This window comes from Hypomesus transpacificus, chromosome 15, assembly GCF_021917145.1.
Source record: "Hypomesus transpacificus isolate Combined female chromosome 15, fHypTra1, whole genome shotgun sequence".
NCBI classification, from domain to species: Eukaryota; Metazoa; Chordata; class Actinopteri; order Osmeriformes; family Osmeridae; genus Hypomesus; species Hypomesus transpacificus.
Window position 1 is genome coordinate 2,395,584 of NC_061074.1, and position 21,022 is coordinate 2,416,605.

The 21,022-nt window shown below is 43.8% G+C and overlaps 1 protein-coding gene across 2 annotated transcripts; it reads right to left on the bottom strand.

Moving 5' to 3' along the window:
* Positions 1–9,243: 9,243 nt before the first annotated feature.
* fam168a (family with sequence similarity 168 member A) lies at positions 9,244–20,013 on the bottom strand. 2 transcript variants are annotated; one of them, XM_047035662.1, is made up of 8 exons: positions 19,793–20,013; positions 14,953–15,061; positions 14,476–14,567; positions 14,250–14,330; positions 13,487–13,632; positions 13,089–13,266; positions 12,809–12,942; positions 9,244–12,637 (listed from the first exon to the last, which is right to left on the bottom strand). In XM_047035662.1, exons 2-7 carry the CDS (start codon positions 15,012–15,014, stop codon positions 12,830–12,832), a joined length of 672 nt encoding a protein of 223 aa, XP_046891618.1. In that variant the 5' UTR covers positions 15,015–15,061; positions 19,793–20,013; the 3' UTR covers positions 9,244–12,637; positions 12,809–12,829. The 2 variants fall into 2 exon arrangements, with proteins under 2 accessions (XP_046891618.1, XP_046891619.1); XM_047035663.1 differs by lacking the exon at positions 14,953–15,061 and having other exon boundaries at positions 19,793–20,012.
* Between the last annotated feature and the right edge of the window lie 1,009 nt (positions 20,014–21,022).

Consider the following 21,022-nt stretch of genomic DNA (forward strand, 5'->3'; position numbering starts at 1 on the left):
AATCCGAAATGCGACCGTTGCAAGTCGATGCTGAATTTTAAACAGGAAAGGCTGTGTGAGTCATGGTTTTGTATGTGTGCCAAATGACTTTTGATTGACTGTGAATATGTCATAACTTAGGGCAGTGTGTATAAGATTCCTGCATTGTAGAATTTCAGTTTGAAATCTTTTCAGGGGCAAGTTGAAACAAGCCCCTAATGTGGGTGTTTCTGTGAGGTGGTGACTTAGCTGGATTGTTGTAAATGGGGGTGTTTATGAGATCAAATTGTATCCACAAATTCCCTGTAGCACACCATAACATGTTCTCCCCATTAGACACACAGACACAAACACACACGCACACACACACACACACACACACACACACACACACACACACACACACACACACACACACACACACACAGTAACTGAAGCTCTTAGTAATCAGCCTAAGAAATCAATTTGATAAAGTGGGTGTATCTAAGGGCGCCGCCAGGAATTTGGGCCCCATGAATCTTTTTTGGGATAATTTCTATTAGTTTTCTATTCTTTGGCGCCCCTGTCTAACAGAGAAATGAAACGATGAGTTGTGAGAGCAGTTCTCCATTGATTGGCACTGTGTGTGAGTGTTTTATGCATGTGTGTGTGTTGAAAGGATGTAACACAGATATGGAGTATGTGTCAGCAGTATGAAAACAAGAAGTGTGAACTGGAAAGTATAAGAATGTGAAATCTGTGATGTGCAACAAGAAAGAGTGGTCAACCATCAAAAAGGCCCAAGTGGATTTATTTGAATTCAAGACCTGTGTGAGTATGCATGTTTGAAATTTTTCCAGATCTGTTTGAGTCCATTCTTTTTTTAAAGCCAATGGAGTGCTAAATAAAAGATAAGAGAGTGTGTACATGTGCAGTGTGTGTGTATGAGAGAGAGAGAGAGAGAGAGAGAGAGAGAGAGAGAGAGAGAGAGAGAGAGAGAGAGAGAGAGAGAGAGAGAGAGAGAGAGAGAAAGGGTGAGAGAGTTGAGAGAGCGAGTAGAGAGAAAGTAGGATGGGAAACAAATAAAGAGGAAGAAAGAGTGAGACATGGTGGAGAGAAAACGAAATTGGAATGAGGTGAAAGTGAAAGAGAGAGATATAATTAAATGCATGACATAAAATGTAGGCAGGCAGGTTAGTTTACTATCCAGTATCGGCCGGGACTTAGTACGGAACGCCGAGTTAGTCAAAATTAAATAAACGTGGTGTGTAAAAGTCTCAAAAAATATACAAATGTGGCATTAGGAAATAAAAGTCCCATGAAATAAATAAATGTTACAAAAACGTCATTTTGAAATAAATAAATGTATTTATGTATTTATTTATTGATGTTGGTAAATGTGTTCAGCTATATAATTATATAATGCTATATTTATATATTATTGCCATAATTGTTTTATTTCAGAATTTTTGTCATAGCCTTATTTATGTATGTATTTATCCATTTATTTACCTATTTATTTATTCAATTTTGACTAACTCGGCGTTCCAGCAGAGGCCTCCCAGCAAAGTCGGAGCTCGAGGCCCCTCCCCTAAATCCACTCAAAATCTATCTCCATCTAAACTTCATCTAAAAAGTTCGGAAACGTTATTTCGGTCGATTATTCCTCCCCTTCAATAATATCAATTGGTATTGTATTTTATATTGTTGGAAAGCCTGATTAGTCACCTTTACAACGAAGTACAACTTGTAAGGATTGTGCTCATTCGTGGAATGAGCAACACAGCTAAGCATGTGGTAGCGGCCCAAAAACAAGTGCCAAAATCCCCTGCAATATTCTTCTGTTGGTATTCACTGTCGTTGAGTTGCGTGGTGGATTGGATGATTGCACTCTCCCACAGTAATAAGGAAAAAACAACACATATTGGCCATCTTTACACTTTATTCATTTTACACTGTCAGGGACCTCAGTAGTGTGTGGAAGATCCATACGCAGCCACAACAGCTTGGCACCTCCTTCTCATGCTGGTCACCAGCCTGGTCACAAACTGCTGTGGGATGGCATCCCATTCCTCAACAGGGGCGTCGTTAGACCCTTTTTACTGGGGCACGTGCCCCAGTATAAATTAGTTGTGCCCCAGTAAAATCTAAAGTTTGAGTTTTAACAATTAACTTTATTAGTCAGTGCATTAATTTAGGTTGATAATCCCAACCTAAAAAAAAAATCAATGCAGTATCCCAATCAACGCTTGTAAAATCAAAGCAGTTTAACCGAAAATACAAACCTATGCTGCTCTTCTGAGCTTACCAAATAGCCACTGTTAAGCTGATATCAAACTTGCATCCCTGAACTGTTGTATAGTGGGTTAAGCAAGGGGAGTTTCTATAGCCTAGCAGTGTTTTGTGCACAACACGCTTGGAAGAAAAAAAAGGGATATGAATAGGGGCCTGTGCCACAGTACAATTTTATCTCAAACAACGCCACTGTTCCTCAACCAGGATTTGTCGCAAGTCAGCCAAAATGTTTGCGTTGGTCACTGTGGCACGTACAGCACGCCCAAGCTGATCCCACTTGAAGCTCAAAACGAGAGTGAATACCAATAGAAGAATATTACAGGGGTTTTAGCAATTTTTTGGGGGCCGCAATACCAATTGGTAATATTAATGGGGAAGAATAGGGGAGAGCGGGGGCAAAAGTAACAAGGGACGAAAGTAACGAAAGTAAAGCGATTTTCTCAGAGCCCTGACTTAATTTGCTTTCCAAGTTATGACAGCGCCTTCAGCATGCAACCTTTGATGGAACTGCCAAATTTCACGTGATTTTGTCATCTTTTGCCGCTGTTAGGTGCGGAAAGCACTTTTCGAGTGCGCAAAGTAAATTACTGAGGCGGTCCTTTTTTTCTAATTAGAGATTGTGTTTCCCGTTTCATGTGTCACAGTCACAGATCAATCTACATGTTATTTAGTGCTCTAACACATTTTGAAAGTTGCCTTGTCAATAATTTTTCAGTATAAAAGTAAATCTGGTTTAAATGTCAGGAGTTCCTGTTGGGACGAAAGTAACACTTGTTACTGTTGGGACGAAAGTAACACTTGTTACTTTAGTCCCGCCACTAATGCAATAGTATGTGGTGCAGGGGCGTGGCCCCCCCTGGCCAGAGAATGGCCACCCTGCCGGCCCCCCCAACCTCAAGGCAACAAAAAAAACAACTCCTGAACAGAAACGGCATAAAACTTAAATAAGTGCATTCAATTTTTTTTTATCAAGTCGTCTTACATTGTCATTTGTCACTTTTGTCACACTACAACATAGACTTACAGTGCCCTCCAAAAGTATTGGAACAGTGAGGCCAATTCCTTTATTTTTGCTGTAGACTGAAAACATTTGGGCTTGACATCAAACGATGAATGTGAAACCAGAGATCAACGTTTCAGCTTTTATTTCCAGGTATTTAGATCAGGATCTGATGCACAAATTAGAAAATATCACCTTTTTGTTCGAACCCACCCATTTGTCACGTGAGCAAAAGTATTGGAACATGTGACTGACAGGTGTGTTTTGTTGCCCAGGTGTGTCCTATTACATACATTATTCAATCAATAAATACCACTGAATGTCTACACTCAGGTTCAGATTGGGTAAGATAGGTTTTGTCTATGCAGACTGTATTCAGAGGTGAAAACAACATGAAAACCAGAGCGCTGTCTTTGGGTGAAAAACAAGATGGAAAATCAATCAGAGCCATTGCAGAAACATTGGCCATAGCCAGTACAACCATTTGGAATGTCCTGAAGAAGAAGAAAACTACTGGTGTACTAAGTAACAGACGTCGAACAGGTAGACCAAGGAAAACATCAGCAGTTGATGACAGAAACATTGTGAGAGCTGTAAAGAAAGACCCTAAAACAACTGTTAGTGAGATCAGCAACAACCTCCAGATGGCAGGAGTGAAGGTATCACTATCTACTGTTCGCAGAAGACTTCATGAACAAAAGTACAAGGGCTACACCAGAAGATGCAAACCACTCATTAGCAAGAAGAATAGGAAGGCCAGGCTGGAATTTGCCAAAAAGTACAGAGATGAACCTCAAAAATTCTGGGACAAAGTTTTATGGACTGATGAGACAAAGATTAACTTTTACCAAAGTGATGGAAAGGCTAAAGTTTGGAGAAAGAAAGGAACTGCTCATGATCCCAAACACACAAGCTCATCTGTGAAACACGGTGGAGGTAATGTCATGGCTTGGGCTTGCATGGCTTCTTCTGGGACGGGCTCATTAATCTTCATTGAGGATGTAACACATGATGGCAGCAGCAAAATGAACTCGGAAGTCTACAGAAACATTTTGTCTGCCAATTTAAGGAAAGATGCAACCAAACTGATTGGCAGAGCCTTCATCATGCAGCAAGATAACGACCCAAAACACACTGCCAAAACAACAAAGGAGTTCATCAGGGGCAAGAAATGGAAGGTATTACACTGGCCAAGTCAATCTCCAGACTTAAACCCTATAGAGCATGCATTTTACCTGCTTAAGAGGAGACTGAAGGGAGGAACCCCACAAAACAAACAACAACTGAAAGAGGCTGCAGTGAAAGCCTGGGAAAGCATCAAAAAGGAAGAATGCAAAAGTTTGGTGACGTCAATGGGTCACAGACTTGCTGCAGTTATTGAAAGCAAAGGATTTGCAACTAAATATTAAGTCTTATTCACTTAAATATGTTTTAAGTATATCTGTTCCAATACTTTTGATCACATGACAAATGGGTGGATTCAAACAAAATGTGATATTTTCTTAGTTGTGCATCAGATCCTGATGTAAATACCTGGAAATAAAAGCTGAAACGTTGATCTCTGGTCTCACGTTCATTATTTGATTTCAAGCCCAAATGTTTTCAGTCTACAGCAAAAATAAAGGAATTCGCCTCACTGTTCCAATACTTTTGGAGGGCACTGTATATATTAGTAGACACAGCTACTTTTGTCTTCCAAGATGGCGTCTCCATTCATTTCTATGAAAAGTGCTCAGTGGCAGCGCAGTAAGGCAAGCGAAAGTTGTAACAATATAACGACCATAACAATATTGTGATCAAACATAATGACCACATCTTCCTCATCTACCTCATCTTCGTCTTTTTAATATCGCCAGATATTATAACAAATTATATTAGGCTATAATTACGTTTGTCATGCCATGAGCATAATAACGATCATTACAAATGGTTAAATCTGCTTTAAAATAACGGAAATAAACGCTACAAACAACCGTCGTGTGTGTGCAACCATTTGTAAAACTTGCTACAATAAAGAAGGCAACTGTAGATTATTAAGCCCTTTCTCCTTGTTCTCATGAATGAGAACAAGGAGAATGAGAACAAGGAGAAAGGGCTTAATAATCTAAAAGATTATCTCTGGCTAGCAAGCTAGCGCTAGCTAGTTATTTTAAATCCATTCCCAGCTGTCACTAGTCATAGATAACACACTGTCGCTAGTTTACACTCAAAATTGAAATAAAAGCATGAGCATAGAAGACAGCATATTTAAACTCAGATGAGTTTGTTGATCGGTTTGCTAGAAATCATCACAACCGGAGAATACAGCTGCTGTAAACTGTTAAGTAACCAACATCCGTTATACAGTTCTGGACCATAAACAGCCTCAACAATAAAAAGGACGAGATAGTGATATTTTTCATCTTACATTTTTTGTTTTTACTAGTGTGTATTATGGGACATAATACACAGACAGACACTCTCAAATATGTTCTTAAGAATAACATATAGGCCTAAGCTAACAAACAAAAAAGACACTCTCACACACACATTTAATATTTTTGCTTTTCTCTCTCTTTATGTATACATATGTATATATTATCGAAATGAATGGAATATTGCACTTAAAATGCTACAGTATACCTAAATAAATGATCGCCTAAAATGACAATTTATATTGTGTCTTTCTGTCACTTGCACTAAAAACATGTTCTCATGTTAAGGTCCCGAACTCCCTCACTTAATCATGACACATCGCATTCGCACATTATCTGAGCACCCATTCCAATAACATGGGATTATCAATAAGACATCATTAGTGTCCATAAAACTAGATGAGCCGTTAGAAAACTGCTGCTCTAAGTGATGCAGTGTGTGGGTTTTAAAATAGTCGTTTTTGACAATCATGTGCCACCCCAAATAAAAGACTAGCCAGAGCTGGCACCCCCAGAAATAATGTCCTGGCTACGCCCCTGATGTGGTGAATATCTGTTTGTGGAAAGCATTTATTAAAACATGTTTATGTCATATTATATCAACAGAATATGCCAAGAGTGAGGGTCAGAAAGACAGACAGAGGTCTGATTCAGTAAAAAATGATAATAAATATTTGATGTAACTGAAATGTAAAATTCATAGTTTTTTTGCAAAACTAATGGACAAAATATGTTTGCATTTACAAAATAACAAGGTCATAGTCAGGTATATATAATAAAAACAAGAGTTACACAAAAAATCTAGCTTGTATCGTTGTGTTACTTTTGACCCACCCCTGTGTTATTTTCTTCCCAACTGATGGGGTGGAAAGTAACAATGTGCAACTTGTGTTCAAAATGAAATTATACTGAAGTTGTTCGACATTTGTCCAAAATACCATCTGGTATTGATAGACCATACTTATAAATTATAGACCCAAGCAAAAATATATCTATATCTAAAACATTCTCTTTTAAAATTAAGTTTTTCTGAAAAATTTTACTTTCGCCCCCGCTCTCCCCTAATTGTTATTGTGGGGGCCGACATACTTTGAATCTCACCCAATCATTTTGGTTCAATTCTCGAACCTGGCTCATACTAGGCCTACTAACTTTTTCCGGTTTGAAAACCAATCCGAAATGGGTAGCTAAACTACTGGCACCCCATTTACTATTGCTTACGTCAAGAAAAGTTGTCTGGAAACATGTTCGCGGATACGAACAGGGACGAGCACAAAAGGGAACGAATCGCTGATTTACCTGAACTGAATGAGAACAAGGAGAATTAGGACTTGATAATCTACAGCTGCCTGCCTTTATTGTAGTGTTACAACGTTTTACAAATGGTTGCACACACGACGGTTGTTTATAGAGTTTATTTCCGTTATTTAGAGCAGATGTAACCATTTTGTAATGAACGCTATTATGCTCATGGCATGACAAACGTAATTATAGCATTATTAATTAGCCTAGTTATAACATTGTGGCATGTTACGGAGTCATTATAGATTGTTGACATGTTATTCTGGAGCAAAGACGAAGATGAATAAATCATGTCTCATAACCACAATATTGCTATGGTCGTTATATTGATAGAACTTTGTCAGTTGACACCACATCTAGGGTGACCAGACGTCCGGATTTCGTCCGGACAGTCCGGTTTTCCTAGCCTGGCTCTGCCCTCCTACGTACTTCCGCTCAATTTGGATTTTGCTTCTGTACGAGGACCAGGCTACGGTTTTCCAGGCCTGTGTCCGGACCGCGGTTGCGTGTCATCCCTTTCGCCCTCCTTTTTTACCCTTCCTGCCCACCGTCGCAATTTACTACTCGCGTAGGCTTTCAGATGCCAAAAAGAAAGACCTCCTTCAAACCTACGTGGAGTTCAGAACTACACTTTGTCAAGAGCAGCAAATATCAATATAATGCCTTCTGTATGCTCTGTTGGATTGATAAAGGATTGAGTAGTAGGGGGAATGACGCTTTAGAGCGGTATGCAACTGCACAAGGATAATGCTAGTTTTGCCGGGCACTCTTCCTTAACATCATTTTTTGCTCTTCACACAAGAGCAGATGATAAAACAACCGCTGCAGAGCTGACCAAATTATATATTTGAATTTCTGTTAGGAACTGTCTTATTTTTCTTTTGACTGACCCCCCCTCCCCCCACACACATTGGGAGGAAGTAGGCGATATAGTGGTCATTATGATGTGGACACGTCCTACAGGATTCTAACCATATATGTCTATGATTCTAACTGTCATCTGTCACTCTCTTTCTCTTGACCTCTATCTCTCTCTCACACACACACACCACACTCCGCCCCCTGTCCTCCAGAATGGGGGCTTGTCGATAAATTTGTGTGGGAGGGGGTGGATGTGTGTGGGAGGGGGGTATCAAAAACGTTCTGAGGTGGCTGCCAGAACAGATGAAACCCAGATATACTGTAATCACCTGTGTCTGTGAATTCACACAGCAGTGTTGACTTCTGAACTTAAAGGCACACCAATTGTTGTTTAGAAACACCTAAAGAATGTGTGTGATGTGAAAGCAGAGATCTTTGGCTTGAATAAAGAGATTGCATGTGTGACGTGTGTGTGTGACGTTTGGGCCTGCTATGTCTTGCTCAACCCAGGAAGTCTGGCTGGGGGTCTAAAGAGAGAAGTGAGAGAGGGTGCACTTTCCAAACCGTGGCAGAAGACACTCTGGTTCACACACACACACAAGCGCGCGCGCACGCACGCACGCACGCACACAATGTAGCATACAACCTTTATAGCCGCCAGCCAATGTAAGGCATAATCTTTTGTAAACAGACTTATCACACCCTCTCGCCCCATTAATACTCCTTCTCCTTCAATAATGTTATGTAACCTCAACAAGCACTACTAAAACAGACATATTGACCAGATAGGCCCACTGTAAAGAGACATATAACAGATCCCAGTCGATACCAACTAGTATTCAGATACAGAGCAGATTTTCTTCTCACCCAAAATAATGCAAGCATTAACACGAGGCTTCAAGCCCAGGCACACCAGGATACACACGAGCGAGGCTTGGTCTGTTACTCAGAACAGCTTGTCAGGACAGCTCATATTGGGTCCACAGAAACCAACCTGGAGATAAGTTAAGTGCTGTTTAAAGTCAACAACTGTGCTTCTGCACCATTTTATTTAGCAGCTTTTAATAGAAAAAATGTATAGTGAGTTATTGGACATGGTTTGTTTTGTAGCAAAAAATGTTTTAAGCGATGTTGAAGGAAAACTGCTGTGTCAGATTTAATCGGATATTTCCAAATGTATATCGGATGCACCATTGATAAACAATGTCCCATTTTGTGCATAGCTTCCCCATTTTAGGGCACCGAATAACCTTCATCGTCTTGTCCTATAAAGCAATCATGTGTACTTTGTTGCGTATTCAGCTTTGCTGCTCCTCCAGGTACCGCCATGTACTGTAGCAGTCCAGGTCTTCCATGTATTCTTGACGTTGTTTATTCTGAATTGAAAAAATAAATAACAGACCAGATCAAAGATGGGGTTCCTTTTATAGGAAAATTTTAATAGTTATTCAATGTTCTACATCTTACAGTAAATATTATACAATTACAAACTTGGCTTAGTTATAACTAAGATCACTAACTGATCTAAAAAACAAAACAAAAAAACAAAAAAGTGAACAAAAACATTTAAAAACCCAAATTAAAAACAGATTTACACTTCATATCACAAGCCTGATGTCGGTCCTAAACACTGGACCAATAGCTAACATACAATTCAGTTCTCACAACGTTCCCAAAAAAACGTTGTGCCATAGTCTGCCACAACTGCATGGTAACGTTAACCATAGTTTGTGCAAACTGGGTACCAAACTTCGAGGGTGGGTTGTTCCTTATTTCGCTCCAGGGACAAAAGTAGAATGGAAGACAAGGAAATTCCACTTTTTGCATCACATTTACTGTCAAATTTGAAGTTCATAAATCTCTCGACAACCAAAATTAAAAGCTGTAGAACATTGAAGACGATGAGTCTACTATTCCTTTGACAGTAGTTAAGAGTTTATGAAAACTGCTCAAATGTTACAACTGCAAGGCAGAGAGAGAGAGAGAGAGACTAGAGCAGAATGGGTGCAGTACAGAATAGAAGAAAAAGGGAACAGAAAGCACAATTATCCTTGTTCCAAGTTTACATCTTTTAATTTTTTGGAAATGCCTTCAGAGTTGGAATGATGTATAAACAGTGAGGAAATTGTTGATTAAGACCACGATGATGAAGACGTCAATTCCCCCCAAAACACAATGCGTCTGTAAATCCTTTCAATAAGTGCAGGTGAAAGTTCAGGCAGAATTCTAATGAAATTACCTTCACCTAATGGGAGTTCAGAGCTTGCAGGATGAGGTGTATGTAAGCCATGTGACAACAGCGCCACCTACACCCTGGGAAGGGTATGTGGATCAGTTATTAAACGGGTGGAGTGTATTAGACCAGTAATTCACAATTTCTGAGAACATTTTAGACTGATGCTGGGACATAGACTGGGCTGAATGTGGACGTTCTGCGGAGGGTGCTGGGGTTCATTGTGGGCCGAAGTCGAAATGAACGAACAGAGCAAGGAGAACATTGGGGTTTGATGGAGGGGTCTGCAGAACACATCACTTTGACAGTAGACGAACACCACACCAGGCGCACACACACAGACCTGACAGACAACACAGGAAGCTCAAATGAAGCCAATGGCTGAACGAGAGACCCCACCATTAGAGTAAAGACCAGAGACCAGATACCAAAACAAGACTTCAGTTACCTTATTGACAGCTACTAACATATGGCACAAAGAGGGGCTCAAAATTAAGATTCATGAACATCTCTCTCTCTCCCTTAGAGATTAGACTATTGAATATAGCTTTTCAAAAATTTGGAAATATCAATAAGACAAACAGTAGCTGCCATGTTGATGCAACCATGCTTTGCTAGAACATATTACTGCAGCACTCACTATAAATATACTGCTCTTCTCGTTAGAACCGACACTAGTGCGTACTACACCTGAATGACGCTGACCCATAAGCTCAAAAAAACCACTGACGGAAAATTAAACGATAGACTTAAAACACCTTCCACCCGTTGCCAAGTGAAAACACCAACAGAGTGGTTGATTAAATAAGATACTTATGAATAGAAACCATACACGCATTTGTTGAGTATTAGCCTATTCTACAACTACAAATATTATCAGGACTAAATCTCTCAAACACTGATTTTATCGTTTTGTTTAATTATATCACAATAAAAACCGCCCTTTTTTTTTAAACTACCTGCACTTCAGTATGAATTGTCATGTTTTTGCTTGTTTGTGCAACAATTCTTCACGAAGATATTCCATAACTTTTTTGATATGTTTATTACAGTAACTGTTCATTACCAAGGACTGGGTGGGGGGGCTGGATTCAACACCCACATTTCATAATTATGGCTGATTCTTGTTATTTTAACAGAAAGTTTTTTCCTGCTAAAGAATTGCAGTTCCACTTTCAAACGGTCATAAAACGATGCCTGGGAAGCATTCCCTCCGGTTTATTGCAATGAACAACTTGGTTTCCTCTGTGTAAATATGTTGCTACGACCTGTAGCGTTGCTCCTAAGAGCCTACATATCCCAGGATTCCTGCTGCTATGCCCTGAAACACGGCTTGGGTTTCACCCAGCAGGCCACTCCACCCCCCTGCCCCCCCCCCCCATCCCTCCATCCACCCAGTACTACTACCTAATCCCTTTATCTCTGCACCACAGGAAACGCTTTGAGTGGCGTGTCCCCACATGGCACCTTTACTTATGTTGTGTGTGTGTGTTGGCGTGTCTTCAATTTAGCAACGTCAAGAGACAGAATGAAGCGCCTCTTTCTGGTTTAAATAGGACCAAGCCTTTATAACGTGTGGGTGTGTGTGCGCATGTTAAAAGTATGTGACTGAGTGACCACGCCATGAGCACGCAGTGTTATACAAACACAGCCACATCTTGGGTCAATAATTCATCAGCCTACGCTAGCCTGACATAAAAAAAAAGCGGAATGTAGTTTCCAAAGCAGGCCAAATTGCCAACATACAGACCGAGTAAATAACATGGTGTGAAGCTAGAAGGGTCCTGCATAATTAAGTGAGCTAGTGTGAACACTGGGACACTTCCAGGGTAGTGTGCAGTGTAAGTGCTGTGGCTCTGGCTGGGACAGTCCACCATGTTCTAACAGCAGCGTCTGGTCAGGAGACGGCTAGACAGACGCCGGAAGACTACCTTCGTCCAAAGTGGTCCACCAACTGACACCAGAGGAATGAAACAAAGGATGACGACCAGAAAAGAGGATGAACACAGATGGAAGAGGTGGAGGAGTCAGCCACAGATCAATCCGCCTCAATGAAAAAGAACAGACGAGGGGGGGGGAAAGACACGATTTAAAGGAGTGTCCAAATAAATGAAATCCAAACCCTGCGCTGATACCGTGGTTGGGTAAATTGGCAGCGTAGCGTTTTTGTTGTTGTTGAGTATGACGATGAATATCGTGGAGATGATTTGAGTGCTCAGTGCACCGTCAGGGAGAACCCACAGACAGAACGCAGAACACCAGCAGAACAACACACACCCGTTATCACTCTGGAGTTGAAGGAATGACATTGTGGAGGAATGAAAGGTATATCAAGAGAAACAATTAAAAGAATTGTAGACGATTTCAAATTGGCAAATAAAAGACGAAAGAAAAAGAGTGAAAAATAATAAAAACAAGCAGCTTTTTGTTGTTGTTGTATAAACACTAGTGAATGTATAAAGTGGCAGTTGCACTTTAGGTTCTTGTTCTTGCAGACAGGTGCAGGGTTTCCATGGTAACCAGTAGAAGCCCGCATAAGACTCGAGTAGTTGCATATGATGTTGGACTCCAGATCTGGGGGGGGGGGGGGGGGGGGGGGGGGGGCAATCAGAATGTCAAGGAAAGTTTGACAGTTCTAGAACAACAAGTACACAGTAAGGTCAGACCAACATTGAAAGACAGAAGGAAGGGATGAGGAAGAGAAGGAATGAGGAGGAAGAAGAGCATCATCAATGGAGAACTCACATGAGGCTGTGGTTGGGGGCTCTACCAGTGGGGGGGGACATAGCTGTATCCAGGTGTTCCTTGAGGCCTGTAGGTTGGCATGGTTACCTGGTGCGCTCCGATCTGAGGGTGTTGGGGCGTGGTCAGCAGTGTGCCTGCAAGAAGCGGAGAACTATGTCAGCCAATCAGAACGACGCCACTCCACTAAAGCCCACGTTGCCGGGCGGGTTTCGCGCCACACTCGCCAATAAGGAGTCGGCGTTCCCAAACACATCGCCATGGGAACTTTGGCAGGACTCACCGGCGCTCATGGCCATGGTTGTCCCGGCGACCATGCCCATGGCGGCCATGCCGTTGTTCCGGGGAGCGGAGACGGGCGCGGGGTAGAGGGCGGAGGGCATGCTGTTGGGCTGCACCACGGTGGTGTGGTGGATCACATGAGGCTGGGCTGCATACACTGGCTGGGTATAGTAGGCTCCCTGGGAGAAGCACACAGCAGGTTACACAGGGAGGGGTGTGTGTGTGTGTGTGTGTGTGTGTGTGTGTGTGTGTGTGTGTGTGTGTGTGTGTGTGTGTGTGTGTGTGTGCGCAGGCGGAAGTACAATCTGTGGACTATGACAAAATGTGGGAACTTACTTGGGGTGTGTGAGTGTGGAAGTGCTCAGCAGTGTGTGTGTATGTGTGTGTGTGCGCGCTCACCTGTGCATAGAGGTTCTGCTGAGGGTAGGCACTGCGGATGGGGTACATGGTTGTGGGGTAGGGGTTGGGGGAAGGGGTGTACGGTGGGGGGGCCCCGTTCGTCTGGGTGGGAGGCACTTTATATGGAGTACCTGCTGCAGTATATCCTGGAGGGAGAGAGAGATATAGAAAGAAAGAGAATATCAATCACTTGTGGATCCCCTTCAGTCTATTAAAATGCAGCTAGTGTTTGTTCTCCCTGCCGCTTCCTGTGGTGCAGTCCACTCTAGCCACCACAAGGTGGCGTCTGAAGGTCACGTTTACTGAAGGCTTACGAAAGCACAACACATCGCCACTGAGCGCAGGAACAAAGAGAAATCAGTGCATATGGGACTGACTGTATGCGTGCTCTCTTTCTCTCTCAAAAACACACCACACACACACTCAGAAATTCCATCAATTACTACGTACACAAAAAAAAATTAAAAGCATAAAGGTGTCCGCATACTAGCTGCCGTGTCCTTGATCGGGAAACCTGTGTGTGTGTGTGTGTGTGTGTGTGTGTGTGTGTGTGTGTGGTGTCCACACAGCATATGGGTGCAGGCATCAGCCCATCTGCTATAGGGGCAGGAGGACAGCATCGTGTAGGCGTTGCAGACTACAGCGTGTGTCACTAACAGGATCGTGAGCAGCTGTTACCTGGTGCCATGTCCAGACAGCTCCATTCTCATCTCCCTAACTGACAACTGGCCGACTTCTCTCTCATCGAGAGGCTCTCTCTCACCTGGGGGATATCCAGGGCTGCCTGTCTGGTAGAGGTTGGGGGTGTAGGTGGGGGCGGCCGTCGGGTACCCTGCAGGGTAGCCTAGAGAGGGGGAGAAGCATGTGACATTGGACAAGCGTTCCCACACTAAAGACAGGCACGTTGGTTACAGACTTCTCAGGTAGGGGGGATGGAACCCTTTTTTCCATGTGTTGTGTGTTGTGTGCGTGTTGTGTGTGTGTTTCACCTGTGTAGGCCATGTTCTTCGGGTTTCCGTAGGGGGCACCGGGCTGGACTGGGCTGTAGACAGGATTCATACTGGAGGGTAACCTGTTCTTACTGGGAGGGGGGGGGGATTGAGAGAAAACGAGATATTGAACATACGGGAGGGAAAGACGGAGAGGGAGTGAGACCGTGAGAGGAAGAACAGGAGAGAGAGAGAGGGAACAGCAGAGGTGGAAGATTCACGGACGCTAAACCATCAAGCCTACTCCCACACGCGCAGCCTTTGTGCTCACCCTCCCAAATTCTAAACAAAGCTATAAGTTGAGCACGATTCCTGGAGTCTCCCCCAGGAGAACAGAGCTGCCATTCCGACGGGGTGTGTGTGTGTGTGGACACCGTCAAATCACCATGCCCTGGGTCACTCCTCGTGTGTACTCACCCGAGTGTGTCTGCCTCAGACAGTGCGTGTGTGAGTGAGTGTGTGTGTGTGTCTCCGTACCTCTTGTGCGTGTCTGGTTGGTACATGAAACTGTATTTGTCAGTAGGGTGCCCGCTCGCCATTCTTGCTGTATGCAAATGAGGAAGGAGGTGGGAGTGGATATGCAAATCTGAAATTAAAACAGCGAGAGATCATGATTACAATGGACAGAGCAGAGAAAACCACCACAAGACGAGCACACCGAGCAAAGCAAATGGTTAGTGTGTGTGTCTGTGTTGGGGTCAGATGCTCTGTGGGTGTGTGTGTGTGTGTGTGTGTGTGTGTGTGCATGACATGTGCTGTAAATAAGAACAGATCAGCCAATGACAAGACACACAAACACTGGAGAGGACGACCAGAAAGAAAGAGAGACACAGAGAGAGATAGACACAGAGAGATAGACACAGAGAGAGAGAAAGACACAGAGAGAGAGAGAGAGAGAGAGAGAGAGAGAGGGAGGGAGAGAGATATACGGAGAGAGAGGGCAGTTAGAGAGGTAGTGTGTAACAGAAAGAGAGACGTCTTTGCCAATCAATGGATCGATACATAGATGAGCCATACCCACAGCAAAGGGCACCAGGGAAATGGAAACAGAGGTTTGTGTGTGTGTGTGTGTGTGTGGGGGGGGTTCCAGTGTCTTGGCTATTGTAACGCCAAAACTATATATACATTTTTTTTTAGCAAGGTTTGTATTTGATTCAGCTATTCCTTGTAGGCTTTTAACACATGCACACCCGCCCTTAGAAGGAGGGAGAAATGAGAGGGGCTCGTATCAATTATTCAGCTTCTGACTCTACATTGAAGACGGCGCAAGCATCGCTGTTGAGGCCAGAGAGTGTGGAGCCGCACACAGAGAACCCTGTGTATGACAGTGGGCCCTCCTGCAGTGGAACAAGCCACTGCTAGCAGGAGGAGAGGATGAGGAGTCAGAGGACACACACACACTCGATTCCATGCCGACTGCTGCTGATTAGGAGTGTGGAGAGACTACCTAGGTGCACCAGACAAGCCTCTGATCACCTGTCTGATTCGTCTCCATCTGCCTCTCGCCCCCCACACTCCTCTCACCTTCTGTCTCGCGCTCCCTCTCCCAAAATAGGAAACAGTCTCTCTCTCTCGCTCTCCCCAGCGACACGAGCGAGGTGCCCGTACGGAAATGCTACTCCCCCCCCCCCCCCCCCCCCGTATCCGTCCTGACTCCAACCTGTCTCTCTCCCTCCCCACCCGCCCCCCACCATCCCCTCTTCTCTCTCTTCACCTCCAGTCGGATCTCTCCGCCCCTCCCTTTCGCTTGTTAGGTTAGGGCATAATGACAGCCAGTCAGCAGATAGGTGGCTTAACTACCCGGGGGGGGGGGGGGGGTCCTTCGATCCCTGGTACCCCCCTCCCCCCGCCCAAACCGTGCCTGAACAGAAAGAGGGAGGAACGGTGTGTTTGTCTGTGAATGTGTGAGGTGGGCCCATGTGGTCCATGTATTGGTGTGAGTCAGTTGGGGGGGGGGGGGGGGGGGGGTGCGGGGGTTGGGGGGGGTCTTTAGTGGCGGCCTGCTTTGTTTTAGTGGAGAGCTGGGGTGGGGAGATGAGGTGCTCTTGGTTGTGAAGGGCCCATTCTGAACCTAAGCCCCTCCATTCAGTCCACCGCAACCTCCGATTGTAAAGGCCATTCTCCGCAGGACAATCCCCCAACACCAACGCACAGAGAGGGCTGAGAGTGAAAGAGGGGAGGGGGAGAGAAAGAGTCCTTCCATTCCTGGAGGGAGCGACTGACAGATACCTCATTGGGTGTCGGAAACGCCACAAAGCCCACCTGTCTCCGCGAACACACACACACTCTGATGATATATTGATCTATTCACGGCCTCTGTACTGACAGCATTTTGTCTGGCCTACCTGACCCCCAGACAGGGTGCTTGGGCTCAGGGGACTTGCTTACGCGTAACACACTCCACGACAGGCCCCAGACAGGGGCTACACACCAAAGGGGAATCCATGAAGTGTAACACACTCCAGAACAGCCTGGGGTCGCTGCGCTTGAAACACTCGAAGGATGGATTTCCATGGCATTCCACCCCCAGGTGAAAGGTTCAGGGAAAACGGCAGCGACAACCAGACGAAGAGGAACCTGTCTGTCAGGCTGGCTGGAACAGTGTCACTTAATCGAGTCGGAAACAGAGTTCCAGGCTAACGTCACTTTGTCCCACCCAAGCACAACACAGGCGAGACACGGGACGTGTGTGTGTGTGTGTCTGTGTTAACAACAGTAATAATGTTCCTTCTATTCAATGACGGGAGACTATTTTTGAGCCTGGAGGGTAATCTACTCGGAGAGGGGGGAGGGGAGGATGGCATATGAATAAACCTATCAGCGCAAAGCGTTATCACTCCCACTCCTTAAAGGAAAACATGTACAATAGACATGTCTGGCTGGCACCTCCTCCTCCCCCTCTCAGCCATCACAGGCCCCCGGCATTACCATGTCATCACTGTTCACACAGGGAGTCTGTTCAAAACCAACAATGAATCCCAAATGCATACCAATATATTAGCATTGGTATTACTATTATTGCTAATCTAACTATCGAATACCACTGAACCACTGATGATATTTCTCACTGGTTTTGCCCCATGAAGCAGCCTTCTGAGAATAGCTTGGGGGGGGGGGGGGGGGGGGGGGGGGGGCTATCATGGCATATCAATAATAAAATAAAATGCCTTCCGTTCAAAGCTGCCCTGAGGGTGTAGCTCCAAAAGGCTGCTGGGCTATTTTTGATCTGGGACAGCCAACAGCGGAGATGTATTTCTAACCTCCTCATGCAAGCCACTCTTTTCTTAGGTTCTTATTTTTTTCAAGGGGTAACTACTAACTGGCTACATTGATATGTTGGGCTGAAAATCTTTTGTGTTCTAGAACAGTCTTTGGGAGGAACTTGGTCCAGGGCGAAGGTGTCTCGTCTCCGCATTACTGAATGTCTTCGGACTGAAAACCAACCTTTCAGTCGTGCCTTATCTTTGGGTTCGGATTTGCCTGATGAAATATGATGGAACAAGCTCCTTAAGAGTCAAAGTGTCCAACTCATGCTTTAAGGGCCCGTTTATTAACACAGAGAGAAAACGGGTGAACACACTGTGGTACCTTAGCCACATAAAGCACTATTGGCTCATGAACACGTTCAAATTCTAGCTGACATGCTCACTCTCTAGGGCTTCTTTTGTTTCAATCACATCCAAACACAATTACATTCACAACAATGTGCAATATTCTATAACCTTTGAATGTGATTTAAACCAAACACCTAGCGTTAATTCACACCTGATTTAAACTTATCAACCACACCTAATCACACACTGCCAAATGCTCAAATGCAGATAGCACTATGTACAATTAGAAGTAATTGTAGCGTCTGTAATTTTCAGATGTGAATGAGGAATGTAATGTTTGTCTCATGCACTCAATCCCCTTATCAAACCTGTCTAATGAACAGGTGAGCTGAATTACTCTTTCAAACAGGAAATATAATTAAGAACGTGTTCCAGTGGGCAACAGTATATAACTCCGGAGATAGACATGACAAACTCTTCAGTCTTAATAGTCACTATTTTATCTGGTGGGCATGGTCAATTGAAAGCAAATTACCTGTAATGATCTAGTCATTCACGTCGCGGAATGATAAGGAAAGTCTTCGGTCGTGCAGCCAGGAGCCGCGTTGACAGTTTTATGGCCGCATTGTTTGGCCTACAATTCAACCACGCTGCGTTCAAGCAACGTAAACATGGTTCCAGTTTCCTTGACTCAGGACAGCAATGCAACTTCACTTGCTCAAAAGTTGTAGCTGGGGCCTATACACTTGTCATGGATACGCACAATTTAACCTGCACTGGTTAAAACTAATAAAGATCCGACCAATTAATGCAATCGATAAGCACTTTAATTTAAATATTGCGGAGATATGGTGCTACCCGCTGACAAGTCCATAAAATAGACTAAAGAATTGAGCAAAATGGAAAAGTAAAACATATCAATAAAAAATGTACAATGATGGCCTAGTCACCACGTTTGTCTATATATTCCGAGTTGTAGTCAAGATGCTGGCTAGTACCAATATAACTACAGATATGTATTATTTTTTATAAAATGGTCAAAGAGATGTTAGGAAAACATCAGATTTTGGTGCAGTACATGTAATTTAGTAACAATTAGAAAGCTTGTCTGTCCATCCGCCAGTGACAAACTAGACGGCGCACATCCACTACTGCTGCATTCTGCATTCCAGTCATATCATACCAAATGGATCGACAAAAATGGTCACAAACACAAGCTTCCGACACCATTTTGAAAAACCGCTCCATTCTTAGCTACCGTGGTGGTTGCTGCTGCGAGGGGTGAAAACCCAAGCAGCACGACCTGAGAGTGTGTGGGCATCACTTTCCAACGCACGTATGCACTAACAAGGAGAAATCCCATCACGTTTGCTAATAGCTTGCTAAGCTAACGTACTTCCATCATTTCAGCGGATGGACCCAACGAGCTAGCTACATAACGTTAGCTCACGTCAACGTTATCTCGTCAACCTCACATTACAAAAAAATATATAATACAGCATATATGATACATAGTTCCACACGACGGGTTACTTGGCAAATAGCTAATACAGTGACGTTAGCCTAGCTGGTTAGCTATGTTCTAATCATAACTCATCATAACTAGCTAGCTAACTAGTGGCCTTAGCGGCAATGCATTTTTGTGTCATTGCTAGCCTAGCAATATTACAGCGGTCAAGACAATTGGAGAGAACACAATGAGCCTAGCTAACGCGTTAGCTGGAAATGAACACATTAAATACTGCACGATTCCTTAAACTTACCAACAAAACGTGGTATTTGAAGTGATTTATGATCTAATATTTCAGGGTTTGCTGTCTCTTCAAGATCGTAGATTCACGTTGATGACCGTTGGTTGTCTATTTGTAAACTCGCTCTGCTCCAGAGATTTTCGGGCTTCCGAGCGGCGTTGGGAACAGAGATTCTCACTCAGGCAATGGGTGGGGGATGGGGATGCCGACAGAGAGAGAGAGACAGAGAGAGAGAGATAGAGAGAGAGAAAGAGAGAGAGAGGGATGGGGACGTGGGTACAAGGCACTTGCAAACAGTGATTGACTGAAAGGTATGTCAAATAATTAGCAATGATGATGTAGAACAACGTTAGGGACTGTAGATGTAAATGTAAAACTTTAATAGCACTAATAAAATTGATATAATTGGTGTTGGACAACAAATTTACTCTGATCGGAGCAATATTATAACGTTTTGCACGCATGACTAAAACAGTTTTTCTCAAAAGCTGTTGTGCACATTATTTACAACCTCAGCTACAGCTCACATGCCGTAGAGAAAAAACAAACGATTGTATACAAACGCCTATTTTCATCTTGATACCAGTCTAAACTCGAACCCTATCTGCAAACGAAAATGCCTACAGATATAATCATGGAAATAGAACAGCACCATCTCGTGTTCAAAATAAATTGGGCAACATGGACAATATTTTCCGATGCTTTTATTGTGACAAGCTCTATCACACTGCTCTCTCCTCGCTCCGCTCTCTCCTCGCACTGACTTCTTTCCTCTAATGCCAGTCTTTTTTCCTGACACTGTCATCAGCTGGGTTTTGGTTGGCAGCTATGCCACAGAGAGTGGGCCGGTAGTGCCCGGAAGTTGCACCAAGGGAATTTATAGCCCCTGTGTTTACCAGGGCTTGGTAGGGTTGACAATCGAGTTGGTAGTTCAAATACAATACCTTGATGTGACCTTTTCAGCCAACCAGTGTGCATTGGACTTGGAGGTACCAGTCTCCTCACTGAACCACTCCATCGTCCTTTCTTGTCGATTGGGACGGCTCTGGCTTTCGGTGCTGGGGCTGGGCAGTCACTGGTCGGTCAGACTGTGGTCTGTCAGGCAGGGTGGACGTTGTATGAATGATGGAGGTTCACCTCTCCAACACTATGGTCAGGGCCTGGAGGTCTGGTGGGGCTGAAGTTAGGTTGAGCAGCACAGCTGCAAAAATTCTTGAAACTTGTGAGCAAACAACTTAAGGA

Coding starts and splice junctions, on each gene's coding strand:
- fam168a (XM_047035662.1), bottom strand. CDS start 15,014: ATGGCGAGCGGGCACCCTACTGACAAATACAGTTTCATGTACCAACCA. Junction 14,331..14,475: donor GAAGAACATGGCCTACACAG/GTGAAACACACA, acceptor CCCCCTCTCTAG/GCTACCCTGCAGGGTACCCG. Junction 13,267..13,486: donor AGCAGAACCTCTATGCACAG/GTGAGCGCGCAC, acceptor TGCTTCTCCCAG/GGAGCCTACTATACCCAGCC.